The 24,143-nt window shown below is 50.8% G+C and overlaps 7 protein-coding genes across 7 annotated transcripts; 3 read left to right on the forward strand and 4 right to left on the reverse strand.

Annotated features, from left to right (window-relative positions):
- Positions 1-2,826: 2,826 nt before the first annotated feature.
- On the reverse strand, positions 2,827-5,334 carry PFICI_07621 (uncharacterized protein; the record flags this gene model as incomplete). The annotated part of the gene is made up of 1 exon (XM_007836202.1): positions 2,827-5,334. The coding sequence occupies one exon, from the start codon at positions 5,332-5,334 to the stop codon at positions 2,827-2,829; it is 2,508 nt and encodes an 835-aa protein (XP_007834393.1).
- A 363-nt stretch (positions 5,335-5,697) lies between these two features.
- On the forward strand, positions 5,698-6,190 carry PFICI_07622 (uncharacterized protein; the record flags this gene model as incomplete). Its single annotated transcript, XM_007836203.1, has 4 exons — positions 5,698-5,702; positions 5,861-5,945; positions 6,017-6,077; positions 6,129-6,190. 4 exons carry the CDS (start codon positions 5,698-5,700, stop codon positions 6,188-6,190), a joined length of 213 nt encoding a protein of 70 aa, XP_007834394.1.
- Positions 6,191-6,588: 398 nt separating this feature from the next.
- On the reverse strand, positions 6,589-7,432 carry PFICI_07623 (uncharacterized protein; the record flags this gene model as incomplete). Its single annotated transcript, XM_007836204.1, has 3 exons — positions 6,589-7,038; positions 7,103-7,323; positions 7,390-7,432. The coding sequence occupies 3 exons, from the start codon at positions 7,430-7,432 to the stop codon at positions 6,589-6,591; spliced, it is 714 nt and encodes a 237-aa protein (XP_007834395.1).
- A 1,000-nt stretch (positions 7,433-8,432) lies between these two features.
- On the forward strand, positions 8,433-9,801 carry PFICI_07624 (uncharacterized protein; the record flags this gene model as incomplete). The annotated part of the gene is made up of 4 exons (XM_007836205.1): positions 8,433-8,530; positions 8,595-8,686; positions 8,757-8,957; positions 9,008-9,801. The coding sequence occupies 4 exons, from the start codon at positions 8,433-8,435 to the stop codon at positions 9,799-9,801; spliced, it is 1,185 nt and encodes a 394-aa protein (XP_007834396.1).
- Positions 9,802-16,477: 6,676 nt separating this feature from the next.
- PFICI_07625 (uncharacterized protein) lies at positions 16,478-17,254 on the forward strand (the record flags this gene model as incomplete). Its single annotated transcript, XM_007836206.1, has 1 exon — positions 16,478-17,254. The coding sequence occupies one exon, from the start codon at positions 16,478-16,480 to the stop codon at positions 17,252-17,254; it is 777 nt and encodes a 258-aa protein (XP_007834397.1).
- Positions 17,255-19,304: 2,050 nt separating this feature from the next.
- PFICI_07626 (uncharacterized protein) lies at positions 19,305-20,384 on the reverse strand (the record flags this gene model as incomplete). The annotated part of the gene is made up of 1 exon (XM_007836207.1): positions 19,305-20,384. The coding sequence occupies one exon, from the start codon at positions 20,382-20,384 to the stop codon at positions 19,305-19,307; it is 1,080 nt and encodes a 359-aa protein (XP_007834398.1).
- A 794-nt stretch (positions 20,385-21,178) lies between these two features.
- PFICI_07627 (uncharacterized protein) lies at positions 21,179-22,495 on the reverse strand (the record flags this gene model as incomplete). Its single annotated transcript, XM_007836208.1, has 1 exon — positions 21,179-22,495. One exon carries the CDS (start codon positions 22,493-22,495, stop codon positions 21,179-21,181), a length of 1,317 nt encoding a protein of 438 aa, XP_007834399.1.
- Positions 22,496-24,143: the final 1,648 nt, after the last annotated feature.

The following is a 24,143-nucleotide window of genomic DNA, read 5'->3' on the forward strand; positions in this document are numbered from 1 at the left end:
TCCCTTTCGTTGTAACGGAGTATTTAGTGTACAGGGGAATTGATGACGCATTAAAGTAGCTCTCAAAGTCCAGGCCACTCGGCGATTGGAGCTGAAATGAGTGCAACACCCAAGCCGCATCCTATGGCTTGCTCCTCGTTAGACTAGTGCCGTATTGTGACTGGTAGGCCTATGGAGGGTCCCGCTGGCGCTGGGGGCTGTGTATACTCTTTGTGGAAGCTTGGCATTGCGCACTTTGTTCTTCAGCGCAGCGATCTTTCTGCCTAGGCCTTTCTACAGACAGCCTTGAGTTCCCACAATTATTTTCCTCATTGTGCTTGATGATTATTATGCTTGCAGCAGCTCAACACACTTGCATTGACTTTTGGTGTGTTTTCCCACATGTATTTTCCTCATCGTGCTTGATGATTATTATGCTTGCAGTACTTGCAGCAGCTGTGTCGCGGCTGCGATGGCGGGGGAGCTCTTTCCCTTTTTCCCACCATAATAAGCTTGGGGATCTACATTTTTATTTTGCGGAGTTGAGCATTGCTCCATGTAGGTAGGTATATTACCATAGGCTGGAATTGGGCTGAGATATATTCTCTGGGTTTTTACGAAGGACGGATATAGTAACATTCATGTTGTTTTGTGGTGTCATGAGATGCCGTCTCATACCATACCTAGACATTGCGACACCTGACGCCCGTGACGCCCGGTTCACTTGATTATCAACTCATTGCGAGAAGATAGGTATCTTGGAGAATGACCCTAAACGGGATGCAAATGTGTCGAGTATCCTCCAAGTCTCGCGGATCGGTGTGTACCTGCCATGGACTATGCACCTTGCACGCGCCTGGCCGCCTCTTTTCCATTGCCCACATCCACTTCCTCCTGGGTCTCGGCACAGTTCCCTTTGGGAGCCCTGGCAGACGCTCTTGCAAGGGTTGGAACGGAACGAGGGAGGGAGGAGCTGCGCGCCAGTAGACTACATAGTAAAACTGCTATATCCATGGTCCGACCCCACGGGTATGCTTGGCACCCTTGTACAGTACGTAGGTCCGTACTCGACCTACTTGCTGCTGGTCTGGCGCTCATGCACTGAGCATGTCCGTCATCGTCCCACACGTAGGAGTGAGGGTGGAGAGATAACACTATTGATTGGCCGCCCTGGTAATTCCACTCTGTATCCCATCATGTCGATGTGACATGGGAAAAGCTCTCAAATTTTGAAAATGCTGGAATTGCGCAGAAAACAACCAAAAGCATGAAATATAACAACAAATCGGGCTCTGCACCACGCTCGCGTGACAATACAATCTGGTACTCATGGTTACCTTGAGAATACCCCATGTGCTCGTGGATGATTGACCCTGTTTGAATGATATTCCACACATGATTCATACTCGTAGGCAGGTATCCTCGGTGTACAACAGTTCGTCGTTTTCATATATTTGAGCATTAAGGAAAGGTTTCGCATGTCCGTCAAAAGGTTGCCTTATTATGCTGGTCGTCACTATGGACATCCTATAAAGTAGGATTGATTTCCTGCTGTCACTTCTGTCCTTCGTTCCGTCTTGAGTTCTCAAGCATTCTCTTCTTCTTCAATTCGACACACATTTATTTTGCACGTCCCTAGTCTCCAGATACTATAATATATTGTCCTATACAACATACTGCTTTCCGGCGGGAATACTTCTATTTCCTCTTCTTAAACCTTCCATACCCTTTCGCTAAAGTCACTAAAACCAACCATGCCCTCTTATATTTTAAGGTTCTCGCCCTGCCTCTTTTCTCTCTTTTCTCTCTTTTCTCTCTTTTCTCTTTTGTAACTGATATTTGATCTCTGTAGAACTCAAGGGTCCTTATCCGGCCCTGCTACAGCTCACCAAGAGCCCCTTCGTACACGGCGGTTAGATCGCTACCTCGAAGAACCAATTTCAGACGGAAATCGCTCGGTGATGTTGCTCAACCAGCCGGCGACGACATCCGACAACAGTATCAAGAAGTTAGCCGAATCTAAGATGGCAATCAAGATCGACGGTATCATGAAGCCTTTCAACAAGACTGGCTGAGCTTGGGGAAGCATTCCCTGAGCTCTACTTAACCCAAAGACACATGGCTGGCTTTGGAATATACTCTGCCATCACACACATCTTGTATACAGTGTCACTTTCTTCCCTACTTGCACTTCAATACTCTGTCCCACATTTTGTTGAATATTCACTGTCTGTTGCTTGGGCCTGTTGTCGCCTTCCGCCCTCTCGTGTTTTGGACTTGCTCCATGGTCGACAGGAGATCTTTCTATGGTCCTGAGATACCCTATCTAGCATCAGCAATGGCAACAGGACTTCACTCTCTCCGAACCATTGCATACTACCACTCTGATTGTTGCATTGCTACTCGACTTATCGCATTCTCATTTGTGTATGTACACCATGGCCATTCTATTAATCAATACCAACCCGTTAAGTCTACAATTGTTTTCGCGGGTAGTTCTCCATTTAGAAACACAAGATACTGCAGATGCCCGTGTGTCACATTGTCAAGTACCAACGGGCGTCGCTCACATTGACCCAAGAGACGTTCTTGTCCAGCAGATCACTCTCTAGAATTGAATCATAGTTGGGCAGTGGCCGTGAAGTCAACTTAGTACCGGTCAGCGTTCTCCCCTCACTTCACATGAAGACCTAATTATCCTACAGGGACTATTTCTTGGTAGGATTTTACATATCAAAGGCACAGTGAGTGACGGGGATGAATGTTTCTTCTTGTTTCTTTTCATGTACTGCCGGAATGGCACAACTTTCTAAAAGTCTCATCACATGGGTATCATGAGTATATACACTACAACATTGTACGTTTCCGCCTCCGAGCGCTCTCCGCTCCCTCCAAGACTTGCCGAGGATACTTCTCCAGCCATGCGTCCTTGTTCTTGACTGAATAATTGTGATATCTCTTGAGCAATCTCTCATCCATGTTTCTGACATGAACTTTGAGCTCATCAATCGGGGGCAGGAGCTCGCTACCCCAAGCTTCATCAATCATGGTCTTGACTTGAGTCAATGAAAACATGTTCTGCTGCCTGCTCTGTTGCTGGGTCTTGGCTGCCACGGGGTTGATTCCGAAAATCTCGGCAAGACGGATGTATAGGGCTTTTCGTACTTTCATAATGTCAATACGCAGGCCACGATCTTCAAGCCTGCGCAAAACATTAATAGCATGTTGAAAATTTTCTTGCTGGTGCTCGCTGTCGGTTCCTCGGCGGTAAGGAAGCAGCGCAAAAGACCACCGCAAAAGGTCGCTTTGCCACTTTCGTGAGAAAATTCGGTTGAGAGGGTGCAATGTAAGGTTCATTGGAGTATCCATGGGGATGTAAAGCCCAATCAGATTCTCCACCTCACTCAACGGCCTCGTGATTTTGTGGGGGACGTCGACTTTATTGATCGGTACGAAGCCAGGACGCAACGAGCGCCGCGTCGTATAGAAATCCGTCAATTCCAGGACAAGGTTGTAGAGATCATCAAAGAAATGACCCTGGCCCAGGCCATAAACGATGCGAGTCCACACCTCAACTGGGACGGGGATATCCATAGAGCTGAGCCGCCGGCATAGAGCCAATGAATATTGTAACCGGTGTGGATTTCGCTGAGTTGAGTGCCATCCTACTCGGCGTTTTATCCAAGTAAAGATAAAGTCGCACGATTCAACATCGAGCGGAATACCAACACCTTGCATGTCATCGATAATATGCAAGACTCTTTCATGATTGCGCCGCAACAAATGACTGCGAAGCATGGCGTTGGATGTTGTCCGCGCTGAATCGGCAACACATGCCATTCTCGATGCAAGAAGCAAGGTGTATGTGGACATGTCCCCGGCAGCAGCTCTAGATGCCATGAGCTTGGATTGCAGCTCAAGATCGTCAAAAACGTCTGGGTGTATGTCGCATTGCAAAAGGCGTATGAGGAGCTCATCGTCCCCAGTCCTGGCGAAATGCCGGATGGTCTTGGAGTACCCTGACTCTGGTATTGAGATGCCAGCTTCCTCGAGCTGCCTGATCCGCGTCAATACACCTTGCGCAGTCCCTTCTCGAAGGCAGATGGATTGCAAAGACAGGGGCCCGATTTGTTGGACTCCAAGAGCAACGACCACAGATGTAGCCAATTCTAATCCGACCCAAGAGCTTGCAAACCACCTGGCCCCAAGTTGATCGTTGTAAGTTTTGGCAGTAAAGCCAAAGGTCTTGCCGTGCACATGGTTCATGAACTCTCGAGATATCTCCACTTGCTGTTCGCTCTCTTCGGGACGTGGTAGAGTTTGTTCCTTGACGACCGCGGCCTCACGTGGGTGCAAATCGATTTGGTAAAAATACCCAAGTAGATATCGGAGAAATTGTCGCGACGGAGCGTGCAGTCGAGGCCCGTCTTCCTGTTTGATACATGTCACCCGCCACATTCTAGCAAGCTTTGCCTGTCCGCGTCCATAGAGGTATGGTACAATTGCGTCGTAAAAGCGCCGTTCCGGACTGGCAATATATAACGATTGCAGCGTAAAGGATGCAGCCAGTTTGTGATCGAATGAGAATTCCCGAATCATGGCAATGAAATCCTGCGAGCCGGGATAGTAGTTGGGAGCGAGCCTCATGTGCCATTTTATAGCCTTGTCGTGTTGTCCGGTGCGCAAAAAGTAAGGAACAATGTTCATATACAGGTCTGGCCACTGCGTATCATGAACTTCCACCATGTACTCGGCATATGTGTAGACGCTGTCCAGGAATTTTTCATCCTCTAACCGCAGGGCTGCTTCCACTATGGTGGTCCAGAAAATCTTTTGTGACGCCTTCTTCAGTTGGTACAATGACCTTCTGCCCCAGAATGCGCGCCATAACTTGTGTACGCCTTGATCACCTTCCAGCCTCTGAAGGTGCTGCAACAGACAGTTCCAAAGGTCGAAGTCGCCATGGTGGTCCCAGCGGTCAATGAGAAGAGGTCTTGCCAAGTGTTTTGCAGCACCTTCTCGGTCAAAGTCTGTCTCGATGCTTAGTCGTTTCGGTTCGTTTATGAGCCACTGCCATTTTCCAAACGAGGCAGCATCCTGGACGTGGCTCTTGAGCAGCTTCGGTTTCTCGGCAAGTGCAAGTGCTTGCAAGGATCGAGGAAGATGATGGGATGCGACCAGATCAGTATGGCTTTCGATACTGGTGGCATATGACCGCAGATAAGAAGCCGGACATGTTTTATGGCAATGCGCGGGACTCGAATGTCGAAACGCCTGGTATGTCAGGGGAAGACGTGGGTTGATAGCAAGGCGTGCCGGCTTCACATCTCGGATTGTCCAATTCACCAGTCGCATTACTGCGCCGGTTACATTGCAGCAATATCGCAAATATTTTACAACAACTGTCGTCACCTCATTGAGACGAATTGACTGTGGAAATATCTTGCCGTCTAGAAACGCGACTCGTTGAACAAATTGACATGAGAAAAAAGTTGCCCAGTCCAAAGCTTAAGCTCAGCGGCGAAAGCCAAAGCTCGGGCAGATTTCGGCAAAAAGGGAGCTTAGTCATTTTAGTGGGTCCCGTCTGCTGCTCGTTCGATGGACCTCAATTGTCAATTGGAAGCCTCGGATTGCTTCATCCCAAAGCTTTCACAAGAGCTCACCAGCAGACTTCTCACCAAACCAACGCCTCCAAATCTCCGCTCAACTACCGTCAAGATGGGGTAAGCCTTTTCATCCGGCGCGATTGGACCTCTGCGAATACGGCGCCGTGCTCAATGGCTCGCCGCGACCCCCGAAACCCGCATCGTCATACGATCCCACGCGCGCAAAACCAAGTCTTTCGTCGATAAACGGTCGCTAATGAGAGCCTCTCTTGTAGTCTCGTCGACGCTCCCAACAAGGTGCCCCAGCACCAGAAGTCTTACCAGGCTGCCTACGCCCAGCACACCCGTCTCTGGCAGATTGTACGTCAAAGCGATTGCGATTCACCTAGCCGCTCGAGAGAAAACAACTTGGTTAACGTTATATGACGCAGGGATCCCGCAGCAGCTACCTGCTCCTCCCCTACAAGGTCCTTGTCTGGGGATCTCTCAGTGGTATGTTCAAATCTAGATCGTGTCGGACGAGATACTAATGCGGGATTATAGCCTCCCTGTACATGATGGGCCGCAAGATTGCCGGTTACAACACCTGGTTCGGCAAGGACTAAATGTACCATTTTAGAGCAAGTAGACGGGCCATGGAAGTACATATCGATCAAAGCTGTGGACGAGAGAATCCGTGGGTGGTGTGTCGATAGAGTGACTGAATAGACAGGCATTTCACACGAACAAGAACAACTTTCCTATGTCACCAGAAAATGGAGAATTCAAATCACACGTCTATGCCTCCAGAAAGTCAATTAACAAACCAGCCCATATTTTTTCATACGCCGCCGGAAATGCCATTCGCGGTATCTTGATCCATCGAAGAAAGTCTACATTACATTTTGCTCAGTCATACTGACCACCTCGAGCTTTGATGATAATCTGAGTCTGTCATTTGGTGAGATCAGATACTAGGCATATCCGAAGCATCTCTCATGTCCAGTATCTAGAAATTGGGAATTTAGAAGCCCTCGGCACCTGGGGCCTTCTCGTCCTTGCGTAGGCTCATCAAGAGCTCGCGGAAACGCTCCTTGCCAGAGCCGCTGGCGCCGCCCTTCTGGCCCTTTCCGCTAATGTCGACGAGCTTGGCGATGCGCTCCCAGCTGGTACCGCCAGATACTGTGTCCTCACGGCTGGCCAGGAACTGCTCGGCCTCCTTGCGGGTTTGCGCAATGCCCTTGTCCTTTTTGTTGTTGTAGTTCTCGTAAAAGTCGTCAATGTTCTGCTGGGCCTCCTTGATGGTCTCTTCTTTTTGCTGGGCAAACTGCTCTGCTCGCTTGGCATTGGAAGCGTCGCGCTTTTCGCGCCATAGCCTGATGACCTCGGGCTCCTCCTCCTCGTCGACTGATGCCTGGAAGCCAGAATTGTAGCTGACTGATGGGCCAGTAATGGTACCGCTGGGTCCGACTTGCTGTTGTCAATTATTAGATGAGCTCAACGTCTGTGCTTGGGCATATCTAGGAAGGTGATCCTACCTGGTTGCCAGTGTTGATGTCGGGGAATTGGTTCTGGAACTGCGATTGCTCGAGATGGGAGACTTCGCCTCCACCACCGCCCAGGAGGTCGTCGGATGTGTCTACAAATGCAGCCGAGTCATTGCTGGTAGTGAACTGGGCGGCGTCGTCACCGAGAAGAGCTTGTTCGCGCGCGAGGAAGTCGTCTGCCGATGCCGAGACGTCCTTGACATCAGTCTGAGCTACGACAGTCTGAAGTTAGCCTATCGTGATGCAATGCAAGGATAGAGACAGCTGCCATGTCTTACCACCGGAATCAAAGTCGTCCAAGGACGGGAAGCGGTCCGCCATGATGAGTTGTATGTGGTTATGCAACGTGTTGCACTGGTATTAAGGGTAGGCGAGAAGAAATGGTATTGATGCGCAGTGCGAAATGACTGTGGTTGTTTATGGAACGCCTGCGTCGTTGTGATTGCAACTTGGTTATTGGAGTATCTGGTTACTTGGATGCGCTATCGCAAGGCCACTAAGCAGGTACGGTTGGGTGCTGTAGCTGGCCCACTGGCCTCCTTTCCAGAGCTCGTTTGGAGCCTCATTCAAGGTGGCAGACAGAGCGCCTAGTGAACGGTACGTACCTTACCCAAGGCCATTAACGCTCAATTGCTTGCCCCATCTGCAGTGGACCGCCCAGGTGGAGGCAGGCGCCGTGCTGGAGATGGGCCAAGACCAGTGACGGAAGGCATGGGCGGCTCGGTGTTACTTTGATGCGAGCTTGTTTTGTGGAATTCAATCCGCACTCTAGCTCCATCCCAGCAGATCCACCCTATCTTTTGTGTTTGATGTACATCAAAGAGCATCGTCCAGCTTTCCTGCGCCAACATCAAGGACAGCCGCAATCCAATTTCTCCAGACAGAAGCCACCAACTGTGCTCCTGTCTGCCCTGGTACTTGAAGCATCTGTCTCAACATTCACACCAATTATCTGGCCCTTCACCCCATCAGTGGCGGTTTGTTTTGGTGGTCGGCAGACATAGGAATAGCTAGACTGGCACTTTTCTCAGTGTCTGCTCCAGCTCACATTGTTGCTGCTCCACTATCGTAGATGAGATTGTGTGATCTTGAGTAAACAACCAACGCCCAAAAGCTTGAGTAAAGTACAGCCATTGTCTTTGGCACAACCCCGCCAAACGCGCAGGTTTCGCTTGTTTTCTTGACGCCAAACGCGCCGAGGCACAAATACACGCAAGCCATCTGCCTGCTGCTTGTTTGTACTGCCATCGGCGTCGCCTGCCAAGCACCAACCAACCGTCACTACTAGCTCCAACGCATCCCGCGTCCCAATATCACCACGATGTCATATACCGACGATGCAGTGCTGGCAAAGCTGTCGACACTTGCTGAGACTCAGGACAGTATAGTCACTGTTGCTCAATGGATCATGTTTCATCGGTAGGTCATCCAGTCAACGGATCAAATGTCGTATCTTTCTTTCACAACTAACCATCCTTTGTAGACGACATGCAGAACGTACAGTGCAGATTTGGCTTCAGAGACTTAAGGACTCTTCCAGTCACAAGAGACTGAATCTCGTCTACTTGGCCAATGGTGAGAATACTCTATTTCATCTGAAATCTTCACCACTAGAAACACATGCTGATATGCCACATCAATGCAGAGGTCTGCCAGCAATCCAAGGTACGCCACAAGGAAGACTTTTTAGTCGCCTTCTCGCCTGTGATTGCCGAAGCAAGTGCAACAGCCTACAAGGGCGCACCGTCAGATATCCAGCAGCGCATCCGCCGAGTTGTTGATGTCTGGAAGGAGCGTCATGTTTTCGAGGAGCCCATCCAAACCGCCATAGAAACGCGCATTGAAGGTAGGACGCCCGTTACAAACTCACAAGTACTCGTACTTACAATTGAGCAGAACTGGACAAGGCCAAGGGCAGCACCAAAGCCGGCTTTGCGGGAGCCATTTTCGGTTCGTCCTCGTCTTTGCCATCTGAGCTATCTTCTTTGGCAACTCCTCAGCAGAATGTCTCCAAGCTGCTTCTTTCCACCAAGACAGCCATCAGCGGCTCAAACCAAGATTACGACAAGTTGATGGGACCTTCGGCCACGCCTCCGTCTGCCCCAGTCTATGCTGCTAGACTCAATGGTCTGCTCAAGACTCTTGCTAGTGCCGAAGGCGCAGTTGAGCAATGTGTTCAAGCTCGAAGAACTCTGGTCGGCGAGCTACAAAAGATATTGGACACCAACAAGGCCGCCTTGGCCGCAGATGAGGAGCAGTTATCTACTTTAAAGAAGCGCAAGGTTGAGGTCGACGATAAGAAGCGCGATGTCGAGTTTGCCATCATGCAAGGTCTTTCCGACTCGGACTCGCCAGCTCCGAATGGTCCTCATGAGCCGTTGGCACCTGAGCCAGAGCAGCCAGAAGTCGAGGCTCTTACTCCGCCCGCTGCTGGACCTGATGAACCTGAGGATCCGGAGGAGGCCCAGTGGTCTTCGGAAATTGTGCCTGATGACAAGCCCACCCAACAGGGCACTGCTCAAGGAATGGAGCTTCTCTCGAACCTCGCATCTCATTACAACTCTATGCCGACTACCATGAATGGCTCCAAGAAGCGTCGACTTGACTCTGGAGAGGAATTCCCAGACCTCGGTGGTGATGATGGCATAGATGCAGATGTTGCCGAAATGCTTCGCAAAGACAGCACTTGAGGAGACTTCACCGTGGATGAACGTGGAGACATGCGCTTGGCTTAGCTTTCCCGGACGCCATGTCATCACAAGTAATTGGGCGTGTATTTAACACGACAAGGCGAGGATGTAGAGAATATCAGCAGACTGTATTGTTCCCCGTAAGAAGCTGCTAGGAGCATCTTACCAACTGCACTGCAGGCAAAGAAAAGCCCACAATCTGTACAGTGGCACAATGCTGGCAACACCAGAATAGCTTCGATAATTTATATATGAAGCAAATGAATCAAGATATACCCACCTTTGTTTCAACTCCCGGAATGATGTCGGAGAAGCCAGATGTGAATTGCGACAATAGGGAAATACCTACTTGTGATGCTTCACGTCTCAATTACGGAGATGGGTGTAACGACAACAGGCGGGACCTGAATGTGTGTCACGCTCCCTTGCATGAGCCTAAGAATGTTTCAATGGACATTGACAAGGCTGAGTAGATCCGCTCTAGAGTCCTCGTTTCAATGAAATGATTGTGCGGCAAATGCGGCAGATATTGTTCATGTGAAAAATGATTCTCATTCCAAGGCGTGCCAAGTAAACGGAAGGTATTTCATAGTAAGTATCTCACCTCGCTCTTCCGACCTAGCAATCATTGAGATATTCTTTGAAGTCGGATTGAAATCGCAAAGAGGTAAGCAACAATACTTTCCCATCTTGCTTACACGCGATGGATAATAATTTTACCAGCCCAATCACGTCGTGACATGCGACGATGCCTCAAATCAATATTTCATGTGCCACTGCCAGAGACGAGAATAAGAATGGCGCCTCTTTTCTTGGACTCCATGTAGTAGGGCATGAATTCAAGCGACGTTCCCGCAAGATCATTGGCTCTCGCCTTACCATTATACTGTACGGTGCCAGCTTCGCCGCAACAAAATGGGGTGATGTTTACTTTTGTGGCGCGCTGTGGTAACATCGCGAGGTCGGGCTACCGTCTCTTGATAGGTTGCCGCATAGCAGCCCCCGTCGATATACAGGTTTGTCCCAAGTCGCGATGGCTTGCGGGATATAAATGTTGGTGCAACTCGACAGGCAGGCAGCCAAATAAGCAAAATATGGCTTACATGGAGGCCCAAGAGGGCTTGGACGGGCTCTCTCCTTGCCATATGGGAAAAAACGGGAAATTCCATCAAGAAATGTCTTGTCTGCAGAATGGCGGTTTTTGTCGACCCTGGACCGCCGGAATCGTCTATCGATTTGATGCAGGAGCGCAAGCGATAGTCCTCGGCATACTACTCCGCGCATATCAATATGGCCTCATCTTTATCTGCCCGCAGCGATAAGGCCAGGCGCGGAGCGAATGGGAATGTTCCATTTCCGATCAGTCATATGCTCAATAGCGCAGGGCTTGTTTTCAGAATCCCACGATAGCGTCCGATGAAATGCTTGCCAAAAGGAGTATGGCCGTGCCGTCTCTGTCTCGAAGCGATGGTTGGATGCAAGCCAGACAACAAAAACCTCCGAGTGGTGGTCTAGTCAGTATCAGTAATCTATTCTTTCTCTCCCCCCAAACCCACGTCTCCAAAAAACGACCGCCACGCTTCAACCCTCGCTCAGCTCTCCAATTGGGTGTGCGCCCCGTGTGGGAGAGCGTGACACTGGGCGAGGGAAGCAAGGAGAAACAGGTTTATGAATATCCCCCTTGTTGCGCATCGTTTTCTGGCATTCCGTGGCTTGCAGGATGCATCTTCAAAGCACATGGCATATTAGAAGAAGGGTCTCTGGCGATCTAGACCCGTCCCAAGCGAACTCCCGGCAAAGACACACACACATCCCATGCACTGCGAAACGGCCGTCCCCACAATCCCAGAGTGCTGGGACGAAGGGGGGGAAGGACGGGGGGGCGGCAAGTCGGAATTGGGAACAACTCAAAGGCAAAAAGGCTCGAGAGGTCTAGACTCTAGTCGTTGTAAGTCAGTGTAGCCGCCTCAGCCACAGCATGCTACCTTATAGTAAGAGAGCGAGTAAAAAGAGGGTTAAATGAGAGCTAGTATAGCTGACACTTGCCAACGGCGATGCCCGAGTTCCCATTCAACGCCTCGAGAGGGATCCGGCTCTCGCTAGTCCCTCGCCAGTATAGAAAGAAAAAGCATGCCCGCACGCGCGCACGATACGCACGCGAGGGCTGACCACAGAAATAATGCGGCTGAGCTATTGGCTGCTCTCAAGGCAAACAGAAATGTGTCTCTACAGATGGCGTTTCGCAGACGCATCGAGACGATTCAGACTAATATGAAAATGAGGGTGTTCACTACCTGGTCTCGACCAGACAGACGGAACAAAGGCTTGCATTGATGTTGCAGCTGGTGGTTCTTGTCAACCTGGAGGCCATCGTCTTTTGGGCGAGATCGAGATTTGGATCCAGATTGAGTCGGTTTCTCCAATCCCATCTCGACTCTTGATAGGCAGAGTCGATAGTGTAAGCAGGCGCAGTTCCAACGGGTTGTAGGATGGCAGACATCGTGGGCCGATAGACTTGTTGCCCTGTCATGCGGGCGCTCATATGGGCGTCTCTGGAGTACCGGCTGAATTCAAGGCAAGAAAACCTGCCATGCTATATTCCGTCAAGACTTTCCCGCGTGCATTGTTAGCAAGACGATACCCAATGTGCTACACGCAAAGCAAATAGACGAGATGAAGAGCCAGCCGAGTCAGCCCCAACCCGCGCCGCACTTTTGCTTCTCCAGGCAGACAATTCTCACTCGAGATGTTTCATCGGAATCCTCGGCATGGGGTATGCGTTATTGGTTTCGAGGTATGTTTTGATGCGGTCGATTATGCAGATGCGGAACATGCTCGGAGATGAGCCATTCACGAGCTTTCTTGCTGGTGTATTTGTGTATGCCAGCCAATATGTTCCATTTCTCGAGTAGATGCCAACGGCGGTTGCTTTTTATGGCAACGTCCGTCCATGCCTACCGTCGTCCTATGGTATAGTTTAGTGCAGAGCAGTAGAGAAAGAACCGCCTGCATTAAGCAATGGACAACTCGCGCTGGGAAGTTCCGATTGGACGGGACGGGGCCCATTCCATTTCTCTTGGCTTGGATCGGGATGCTACCCTGATCACCAGATCGTCAGGAGAAGAATGCGGGGAGGGAAATACTCCAAGAGTCCAAGCAAGGGGGGTTTGGAGCTATAGCCAGCCTGTCACGCAGCTGCTTCATACCCAACCAAGCTTACTTGCTCAGACTGATATTGCATGATCACTGGACCACTAATCTGACACGATGCAACTTGGTAACCGAGAAATCTTGCAGAAAATTGAATTTCAAGAGATTGATTCTTATCCCTAGCCGAGACAGTTTTGACTTCTGGCGCCAATCTCGTGAATATGAAAGGGCTGTGCTGTTGACTGTGGTAGTAGAATTGGAGATTTGACCAGCAAACTTGCATGAGATACTAAGGTAATCACCAGTAAAATGCTAGGTACCTGCCGCGCGGTATGAGAGAGAATTGAGCGCAAGCAATTAATAATCTCGACACCGGCAAGTCCCGCGGAGTCTGTGCATCCAGATTTTCTCCATTGCCATTGTTCTTGGAACCAGTCAAGTTAAAGTGTGACTTGACGACTCATTGTGGCGGCGTGTGACCTTGTGCATTTGGTAGCTGCGCAAGCTCGTCGTGTTCAAACATCGTGTATGTGGAAGCAATGGGGCAGTGGCATTTTCCAAAATGACAATGTTGGCTCGAGCACAAAATAAGGGTCTAAATGTTGCCTCATGATCCTTTCATCGTGCTACGGAACCATGACGAGGTTTGTTCTCTACTGGGAGAGAGGGGGAAAGGGGAGGGGGGATAGAAGATGGGATGAGAATAACGGAGAGTCGGTGATCGGCTCCGATATGTGCCAGTGCACCGAGCTCCAGCATCACCAGTCTTGAGTACTCGAACCCAAGGCATCCCAGTCTCTTGATGTACTGGTCTTTAGAGTTTCCTGCCCAACGTTTCAAATATGCATTAACGGGTGACCCAGAAAGTGCAGCTTTTAAGAATTTGAGGGTCTCACGCCAAGCTCAATCTTTTGGCAGGCTGTTGCGGCGTCATTCTTCTTGACAGAGTATCGCGCGGGCAACGCGGCCGCATTCTCGTGACCAGATGCTTGACATGAACATCCGAGTCATTCCGTGAAATCTATAAACAGTGATGCAAGTCGAGACACTTGGTGCAAGACAATGCAATCATCAAACAGAGGATAAGAGTGCATAAACCGAGATAATCCAAGCCACAAGATCTGGAATGCTTCAGCTCATCGAAGGTGGCAAGTATAGGCGTAATCTTGGGTTTCCTAGTGTCGCAGGTTTGTTTACTTGCAAACCCGGGACATTCCTCGTTATTTTGATCTTAAGATTATAGAGTGACGAAATAGAATGAATGCAAGAATTCCCAGCAGCATTGCAAGGTTTTTTTTTTCTTTCTTCTGCTTCTTCTTCTTTGCCCTGCTGGCTATACACCTACGTAAGTGTGTGGGTAATTTGACTCTATAGATAATGCTGCGCTCGGTCGACAGTGGGCCTCCATCGCAATTTCATTGGGAAATGTTGTAATCTGGAGTATGCAATGCTCATAACCAATGCGGCAACGTCATGGACAAAGAAACGCCCTCAACTTGATCTCCGGGACCGAAGACAGTCGATCGATGAAGAAAAGAATTGATCAACTATGCGCCCGTCCACACACCCGCCCGAACCTCCACCTTTTTTTTCGCATCCCACTAGCAAAAGGAAGCCAATTGTCGGCCTCGAGATCCCGGAAATGCCGACTTGAGTCAAGTTGCCGTTTTTGGCGGGTAGAGCTACAGTAGCTTTCGTTTTCTTTTCCTAATTGCCCACGACTAGCATCTAGTCTGGCAATCCGAGTCGAATAGCACGCAGAAGCCATGCATTGTCACGATTCGCTACCCGTCGCGAGCCACGTTGGTTCGAGGGCAAGACTGAAGACTTTTTTTTTTTTTTTTTTCTTTTCCTTTTCTTTCTTTTGCTCGAGCACATAGATGCATCTATACCTGGCTAACCTAGTAACCTTACTATACACCCTGGGCATGGGCAAAGTATATGTCAGAATTGCCGTTGCAAAAAGAACAGCTTCTCTTGCATGATTGGGTCAATGATTTCTGCCCCGTTGCCCGCCGTCTCTCGCCCAACGTACTACATTACTCTTGTGAATGGATTCCTTACAATGCCATGACTACCATCATGATCATCTCACCATAGACTAGAGGGTAGCAAGAATGGCTATGCCCGCGGGCCAAGGCTTCTGCCACAAAATGGTACGCGGTCGATGCCGCACCTGGGGCCACCATGGCCACCAGTGCTTATGCCTTTTTTTTTTTTTCTTCAGTTGAGATCCCATACGCGATGCACAGCATACATGCCTACTGGATAGTCTATGTTGGGCATGTATGGATGGGGCTTACCTGAATGGCGACGACGCCAATGATACCAGGGAACCCTCCCTTCTTTTGTCATGCAGGTTGAATTGAGTGGTGGTAGATAGGTAAATAGTGGTGGTAGGTACATCTTCATCGACTACTACTAGTAGTAGTGTACCAACATACTCACTAACTACAGACTTGCGAGGTGCGTCAAAGCGGTCCGCGGAGTCTACCACGTCCCGGCTGGACTACCTGACTACCTACCTATCCCCTCCCTGAACTAGGTGGTTTGCTAGGGTTTCCTTGCGTGTCCCCCCCTCGGCAGCCGCAGCAGGTCAAGTGGTCACGGTCAAATCGGCGTTCGCTTCTTGCTGGCCTCGGAGTTGCACTGCATGTACTACGTATATTGGTGATGCTAGGCTGGGCTTACTAGGTAGCTGGGTACGTACTCGTATACCTGGTCATCAAACCACGTTCCAGCTTGCCCGTCGCTATGGAACAGATTCAAACACCCTGGCCTGGCTGGCACTTCCACTGGTGGGGCCGAAAGCCTTTGGTGCTCGCTTCCCGATCTGGGCTGCAGGTCTGGACTGGGTAAGGTAGGTAGCTACCCTAAGCTGTGATTGTTGCTGGCTGATCACACTAGTATCATACCTAGCAGATGGAGGCCATAGTAGTAGAAGGGAAAAGCCCGCCCTACAAGATGAGACCCTCTCATATCTCTCATATCAGCCGGGATATTTTGCTGGCTTGTGATGACTCCAAGGGCCCCTTTCATGGGTCTTTCTTATATGAATTGTCTGCCTATTTCTGCTGACCAGACACTTGACATATATACACCGCCGCTTCCACGCCCTCAATCGACGTGGCACAGCTCTTTGGCCTCTTCTTGATCTCTTCTTGGTACTACACGACACGATCATCTTTCTTGGACTCTGTGCTAAGTAACCTTAGCGCCTGTCGTGTCTCTCATCTACTTTTTTTTTTCTGCGGGGCGTACCTAGTATACTATATACCCATAGTACAAATTACTTTCGAAAAGTCGGTACACTAATACCTTGCCACCGACCGACCGCGTACACACTTATATCATACCAAGAGCACCGCCGATTCTACAAACTTTCAGGATCCCAACCTTCTAGAAGAAGACCCCTGGCTCTGCTTTATCTTATATACCTTCATGTCCTAGCTCTTGGTTCCGTGACCTGCGAGCGATTAAAATCTTTATCCAAACAACTTACAACACACTTACACAACGACCCATCATGGAGCTCACATCACCCACACAAGATACCATGAGTCAAACCATGGCTCCCTCCTTCTCCAAGTTCAACGACCTTCCTCCAGAACTGCGCATCAAGATCTGGCAAACAGCAATGCCTGAAGCTCGGACTGTTGTAGTCAAGTCGCCCTATGCTCCCAAGGATGATGCTCCTCCGTCACTAGAAGAGGCATTGGTACACACCGACGGCCCCACCAAAACCTGGACATCAAATACCCCAATTCCAGCTCTACTGCATGTTAATGCCGAAGCACGGCACGAGGCCTCGAAGCGCTACCAGCTTGCCCTCAGTGTCGGACAACATCAGCCGCGAATCTATGTCGACTTTACACGAGACACAATTTTCCTTGGCAGCTCAGAGCTCAAGCCAGAGTGCTCATCACTATGGTCCAAGACCAACGACATGGAAAAGATTGAGAGACTTGCAGTCGTTCCCGAGGGAGCCTGGAGAGTATTGCGCTGGAAGAAGATCGACTTTGACAGGCTACAAAAGCTCACCTTTGTTCACGACACGGAAAAGCTGAAGCTGGGTCCTACAATGGAACTCGTGGAGGACAAGGCGCAGGACGAGGCAGAGGAGCTGGTGGAGCGCATTGAGCAGGCACAACGACTCCCAGAACCAGAAGCGACCGAGGCACCCCTTGAGAATGAGATGAAGCAGCGCATGCAGGCTGCGCGGGACGAACTGGAAACACTGATGATGGTTTTGCCAACGACATGGGAAAAGGAGCCAATTATTTCAACAGCAGTCTTTGCGTAAAAGTCGCAATCGCAATTGTTTTGAGGCGGCGAGCGAGATACGGAGAGGCGCGGGGCACTTTCAGTCACGACTTGTACGACCAATACCTCCTACCTAGACCTTTTTAGATGATACCCAATCGTTGATACCTACGATCAATGTTTTTCTATTCGAATTGGCAGTTTACAACACAAACAATGCAATCGCTTGATAAGCACTCCAATTGTTTCCCAAGGAACCAAAATGTCATCTCTTGATTTCCCGATTTATTATGGATACGTGATGTTTCCCCAACTTGTCTGCCTTTTGTTGGCCAAAAAGCAACACGTCTCCTCATACTCGGGTACCACCATCTCACTGTACCATCACATGGTGGGGTTTTTGCAACTGCTGTCTGTCCCCCAAGGTCATAAACTTTATGGTTTACCGTTGGCTACCCCTCCCCACTCTCCAACAACTACCCTTTTGCTACCCTGCATGTTGACGATCATTGCAGCTTGAGAGCTAGGTACGTACGTTCATATGGTACGGGATGACTGAATTGATCTTTTTTGATCGTGCGCCCCCCCAACATGCCGACACATGCACCAACCAGCCTTACCCTTGCCGAGGCATGGTAACCCAGCCTCAACCTGGTCTGTCTCCTGATTATGACGGTTATGATCGTCGAGCAAGCAAACGCAGGGTAAAGCAGATCTTCAACCCCAAAGTCCGTTCTTGGGGTTTGTGCAATATCAATATCTGTCTGTACAAGGCTCAACGTCGGCGCTCCCCACCATACAGGCACCGCCGATCACTTTTGAACTCCGAACCTCGAGTATCCACGTCGGTATTCGTCGAAAGTTGTACAAGTCTCTCCACTAAAAGAAAATCCCCCTCCCTTTGGAAGAAACAGGCGTGCGAATCACACACAGGTTGATCTTTGTCTAAGAGGCTTAGTCGACCATGGGGAAATTTACAGTTTAGTCCTCCTGGCTTGCAACACAAGTGCGAGTTAAGACGCGAAGCGGTCTCACTGTCGAGTGAAAACCACGTTCTTTCTACGACACCCCAGCGCTAGAACTCACTTTGCTGTAGCCAACACGCGTCTTCCGCCAGAGGGGCAAAAACGAACGGGCCCCCCAAAGGCAGCGGGCAACTCTATTTCCCCCAAGTCAAGCTTGCATCATGGTTTTTGGCCTTTGAACTGTTCTGCGCTACCCAGGGGCCACGAGACATCTGACGTCGAGCTACTCTAGGCCCTTTCCTGCCGGCAATCTCAGGTCTCAAGTGCCGAAGGCTGGCTAGATGGCGATTGCTTCAAACACGACGGCTTTTTGCATGGCTTTTCTTTCGTGGCTGAGCCTTTTATGGTAAGGAATACGTATGTGGTGAATTATATGTTGATCATAACCCCACGCCTCACTCCGATATCACGCAAGGCAAAGTGGTTTTCGTTACGATCTGCTGGTCTGGGATACCAAACGGGACAACAATGCATTGGGACCCCCCGGGGCCTGATGGGAAAAGACGCGAAAAGCGAAACACAAAGCTGTGCATAGGGACCTTGTGATACCTTTCCACCCAACTATAAAACTGCATTCCCGCAACGAAAGCCTCCGTCATCCCCCCGTCCCAAGCCGAAAAGTCACACCACAGGGCCGTAGGGGAAAACCTAGCCTTTTATTCGCCAAGCCAAACGACGCGCATGTCGATTAACGGTCCTGTTTCATGATATGAACTCTAGGTATCACATTGTCGGCGAGTCGGCCCCTGACTTGGCCGGTCCTCTGGATGTAGATAATACTATATAGTCGATTGTCGCCGTTGCTCCGTGCTCCACTTTACCTTGCTGCGGAGCACTACCTGCTTGTAAACGGCCGGAGCGGGTCTTTTACTTTAAACATTTAAAGTGTGGAATCATGAATTGACTTTCAAACGTTATACGGCATATCAGAGGCGCGCTCAATAATGGGTTGATGTCATTGTATATATCTCTGTCCAATCTCTTGTCCAAACGATCTCATATACGTAAGCAATCGTCGCAAGTACAAAGTCTTTTCTCGACGTCCAATTCGGCCCTTTTTTGGATTTACAGTCTGCTCTTGCCTTCGGGCGAGAGATATCCTCGTCCAATCTTGAGCATCTCGACGGCCTCTTGTACCATTTCCCGGACAATCTCCCCCGCGGGCTGGACCTTGGCGATGGAGCCGGCGACCTGACCCATGAGGTGCGGCGGGTCGACCTCGTTGCCCTGGTCGAAATCCCACTCAATGGGCACAATGCCCTGATCGCAGAGCTCCTTGACCCGGGACGGCTGTGCGTGCCACTTGGAAATGTACTCGTTGGTGCGCATACGCAAGGGGCGGCCCGAGATGACTAGGGTCCGCTCCGTCTCGTCAAAGTCGCAGGCCACGACGGCCTTTTTGTGCTCCTCGGAGCATCCGGCCTCGGCCGAGGCGACGAAGCGCGTACCGACCCAGACCCCGGCGGCACCCTGCATCAGACTCGAGGCGAGTCCGCGCCCGTTGGCGATGCCGCCCGCGGCCACGACGAGGGCCGGGCTGCCCTTGAGCGCCGCGGGGCGGTACCGCCGCGCCACGTCCACGACGGCCGGGATGAGCACCGAGTTGGCCACGTCGCCCGTGTGCCCGCCGCCCTCGCCGCCCTGGGCGCAGACGAAATCGACGCCGAGGTCCAGGGCCTTGACGGCGTGCTTGGGGTGGCCGACCATGTTCATGACGAGGATGCCGGCGGCGTGCAGGCGGTCAATGACGCCGCGGGGCGGGACCCCCACGGCGCTGATGAAGAGCTTGGCTCCGCTGTCAATGGTGATGTCAATGAGCTCGTCCAGCTTGCCCGAGGTGTAGTCGTGGTTGGTCTTGCGCGCGTTGCCGCCCACCTGCGGGAGCGCCAGGTCGATGCCAAAGGGGAGGTCCGGCGACCGAAGGAGCGTCTTCATCTCCCGTACAATTTCCCGCAGCTGGTCGGGCGTGTACATGAAGCCACCAATCACGCCTAGACCACCGGCGTTTGACACGGCTGCAGCGAGGGCGGCGCCAGAAGTTCGTGCCATTCCTGCCAGGACAATGGGGTGTTGGATCCCCAGGAGCGTTGTGAGAGGCGTTGTGATGGGGCCCGTGGGCGTCAGTGATGGGTTTGTGGACGTCATGTTGCCGGTAAGCCTCGGGTTACGACTTTAAATGTAGACCCTTTCTTTCTATTATGGCGTTGTGCTTCAAGACTTTCCGGTATAGAGTGCATGCAAACACTACCTGGATGGATCAAGTCGTTTATATTGCGTGATGAACCACTTGATCACTGCCGGGTGAGTGTAATTGATAAGGATTATTGAAATGTAAACAACAGTCAAGTAGAATAAAACAATCAGCTCACGGTGGCGGTCGACACCATGAAATAATAATGCCTTGACGTTGCGGAAAGGACCCTGTTGGCGTCCGCATAGCATCCCCAATATGGAGAACTCAAAGTGGGGCGTCCGGGGTAAAGTTGCGGGGGATTATAGGTGCCGAGGCATCTTAGCTTTCCCAAGCCCAAGTCAGCTACTCGAGCAATAACAGCTCACCGATGAGGGAGCCTGATGTGTTTGTAGCATAACAAGGCTTGCCGAGATAGAGCAGTTGGGTCGCAGATTGTTCCAATCTTGGCCCGATTATTACCTAGGTAGTCCGGCTGAACGCATCAAAGTCGATACATCTGAGGCTGGTCGCCGCTTCTGAGCTGGCACAGCTGAAAGCACAGGGAAGTTTTCCAATATCAAGCGACTTGATGGTATGTTAAACGCAAACGGTCTCTAGACAATGCTCAATTATACCTTACACCTGGCTCTGAATTAAATATGATCCAAAAAAACTCTACTTAAACCATGGGTATACAAAATCGTCACGAGCGTACATTTCGTTCATAATGCCAGACTATCCCTCAGTCTTGGTCTGTGCGGTTTAATCATCTAAAGTAAGGCAAGCGTGCTGGCACAAAGCCGTCATCTGTCGGCGAGCTCGAGGTTTGGACTTGAGCCGCCGACGACTGGGGGCTGTCTGCCCTCATTGTAGGCGAATGCAACGGGTTTTCTGCATTGTCCAGCACGGCCTGTCCAGGTACTGGAACATCTTCAACAGTGACCAATTCTGGCTTGGCCTCGGGGACGAATCCATAGTCCATACTGCTGCCGTGATCGAGCCCTCTTTCGGCAGCCAGTTGGGTTGCCGCGTGCCGCTTGCGCTGTATCTCCTCTTCTTCCTCACGCTGCATTTGCTCTTCCTGTTGCCGTAAAATTTCCAGTGACAACGTCGACGTTTCCATGGCGTCTTCTCCGTCGACCATGTGGTTTTGTACCAGTCGTAAAGAGGAAGGCCGGGACTGGGTGAGGGAGTCTAGTGTGGCTCTAGATAAACTCCTCGGTATGGTCTGGCTTTCTGTCCTTTTTCCTTTGCTGCTTCTCGTTCTGTTGCTCGATCTGTCGTCCACCCGATCCAAGGCAACGGCAAATTCATCATCAAGTGGTACAGCATCTTCTTCTCCCTCACCATCGCTGGGAAACAAGTCTCCTCTGGATCTGTAGGAGTCGCTGGTGTCCCCACTGCCTGCCGTACTGCTGCGTTTCCTATTCTGCAGCAACGGCGCTTGTGGGTGATAGTCGTCGCTCCGACTCAATAACGGCTCATTTTCTCCTTCATGGTGCCTCAAAGCACCAGGATGTTCTTGCAGATTTGCGGCGCTGGGCTTGTATCGCAAGGTTCCTCCAATCTTAAAGGGTAACCTTCCGAGAAATCCAATGGGCTGCGTGCTGGGGATAATGGTTGGATCCTCGACGGTTACACTAGATTTCCGCCGAGCCCCTCTTGTTCCATAACTCATGCCTCGTTTTCTTCCGTGCGGCTGTTCATGTACCTCACTGGGACCAGCTTTTTTGCTTCGCCCACTCCCTCCTATCAAACGGTCCCAGTCCTCGTTGCGCCATCCTCCAAAGCCACCTTGGCTGTCGTCGCCCAGAAGATCGTCATCCCAATCGTCATAAAAGTCAAAGCTGTACTCTGCCGCAGCTCGCTCGCCGGCCCTCTTCCGACGCGCCCGTTCTTCTTGATCGCCAAAGCAGGGTGCGGTGCAAGATTTAAACGCAGAGCCGAACGACGAAAGGCAGGGATTTATGTACTGATGACCAAAACTCCATATCCCGGCGGCGGCGTTTTCAGTAACGGCTTCTGTGGTGTGCGAAATCTGGTTCCAGCGCTGGCGCAGGCGAGGGTCTTCCAGGAAAGCCATTCTGGCGGCCAGCAAAGATATCGGGCACCAATGGCCGACAGACGATCTAGTATTGCCAGATCCAAGGCAGACACCGCAGAGAAACCCCCAAAGAATTGTAGTCGGAAGACTACCAGTCTAATCGCACCGCAAGGTCGCTCAAGATAATAATCGGTGCTGCGCGGTGCTCGCAATCGCTCGGCCGTCTGCAGGTCGTAAATCGCAACATGCGCCCGTCAGCGAAAAGGTCGTAATTTAGAAGAAGGCGCTCGCCGTGTCCATCAGATTTCCAAAGTGCCTGGCCACAATTATATGCAATGTCGACAGGCTGGCTGTCGCTGGCGATTGCTGACGGTTGCGCAAGAGTCAATCGGCTTGGTCAAACATTGGTGCAGTGTAGGTAATTTCCGCAACGGGGATCCTGACGAGAGTGGGAGGCATTCGGTGGTCTTTTTTGTTGCAGCTTTGGGGCCGGGCTCAAGGTGCCACCAAAGCTGTGCTTTCAGCGGTGACCTCAACTCAATTGGGAGGGGCTCGAGGGGGTCGCGCGGGTCGCGGAAGTGCCAGGGATTGGGTCCTGCTACATACCCTTTGAAGAGCTAAACCCGCCGACAGCCTTACCTTAATTCTCCCGGCATTTTTCTATCTTTTTCGCCAGTGGCTTGCGATGACCTCATTGGCGGGAATCGTCTAGTGTATTAAATATGGAAAGAACTTAAGGGATTCAATCTGTTTGTGGCGCTGCCATCTGATCACAAGCTATTGAGTTTTCAGACAAAGACTATGCTCCGAGGAGGCAAGCAATGCGCAATACTCGTTTTCTGATACTCGTCTCGAGCTATGCTCCTACAGCACAACTCGAGGTATGGTCAATGTCGAGTCGAGAGGAATAGGGTTGATGCGAAGCAACTTTATCATCTACGTGACAACCACCGCGGCTCCGTAGCATTGCACCTTGATTCTTGTCTTGTGTATCCCTTTATTCAATGGCCTATTTTGAAAACAATCCGAGTGACTTTTACGACATTGTGACCATACACGGCTCTTGAAAGTAGTACCTGCAGCTTGAGGACCTCGGGAGTGCACCTGAGCTGCAATTAAATGCACTTTCAAGGTTCTCTGCCAGGAACGCAAAAGTTGTAACTGACATTGAGCCTGGGCCGTTGCAGTACGTACAGTACTAGTTAGGCGGTCAGAGCCGAGCACTCAAGAGTCAAAAGAGTCTGGCCAGACTAAATGCGGCTTTCGAAAGTGGGGGCTTTTCTGCCAGCCCAGCGGCTGAATCGAGCTCGGATTGGTTGGTAGCTTCCGCATCCAGCTTGCTGCTACTGGAACTTCAATGGGAGAGTCCCGAGTCGCCTTGTAATCCCCTCCAAACTTCGACAACAAGAACAATAGAACCTGGCCTCATTCATGAAAATAGAGCCGCGACCATCTCCGAAAACACTCGACTCGGTCGCGACTGATAGATCAGAGTCATTGCGCGCTCTTGTTCCATCAGCGCGACGGTGATCACGGTTACACTGCGCGCTCGCGTCTGTTGGGTCGTCCGTTTGGCTCCATCACGAACCCCCAACCTCTGCAACCTACTACTGTCAACAACTAGCACCTCAGCCTCGACACCTCCGCACCGCGATTGCTTCCTTGCCGCGACGACTGCAAGTATCGA

The sequence above is a fragment of the Pestalotiopsis fici genome, assembly GCF_000516985.1.
Source record: "Pestalotiopsis fici W106-1 unplaced genomic scaffold PFICI_Scf_5, whole genome shotgun sequence".
Lineage (NCBI taxonomy): Eukaryota > Fungi > Ascomycota > Sordariomycetes > Amphisphaeriales > Sporocadaceae > Pestalotiopsis > Pestalotiopsis fici.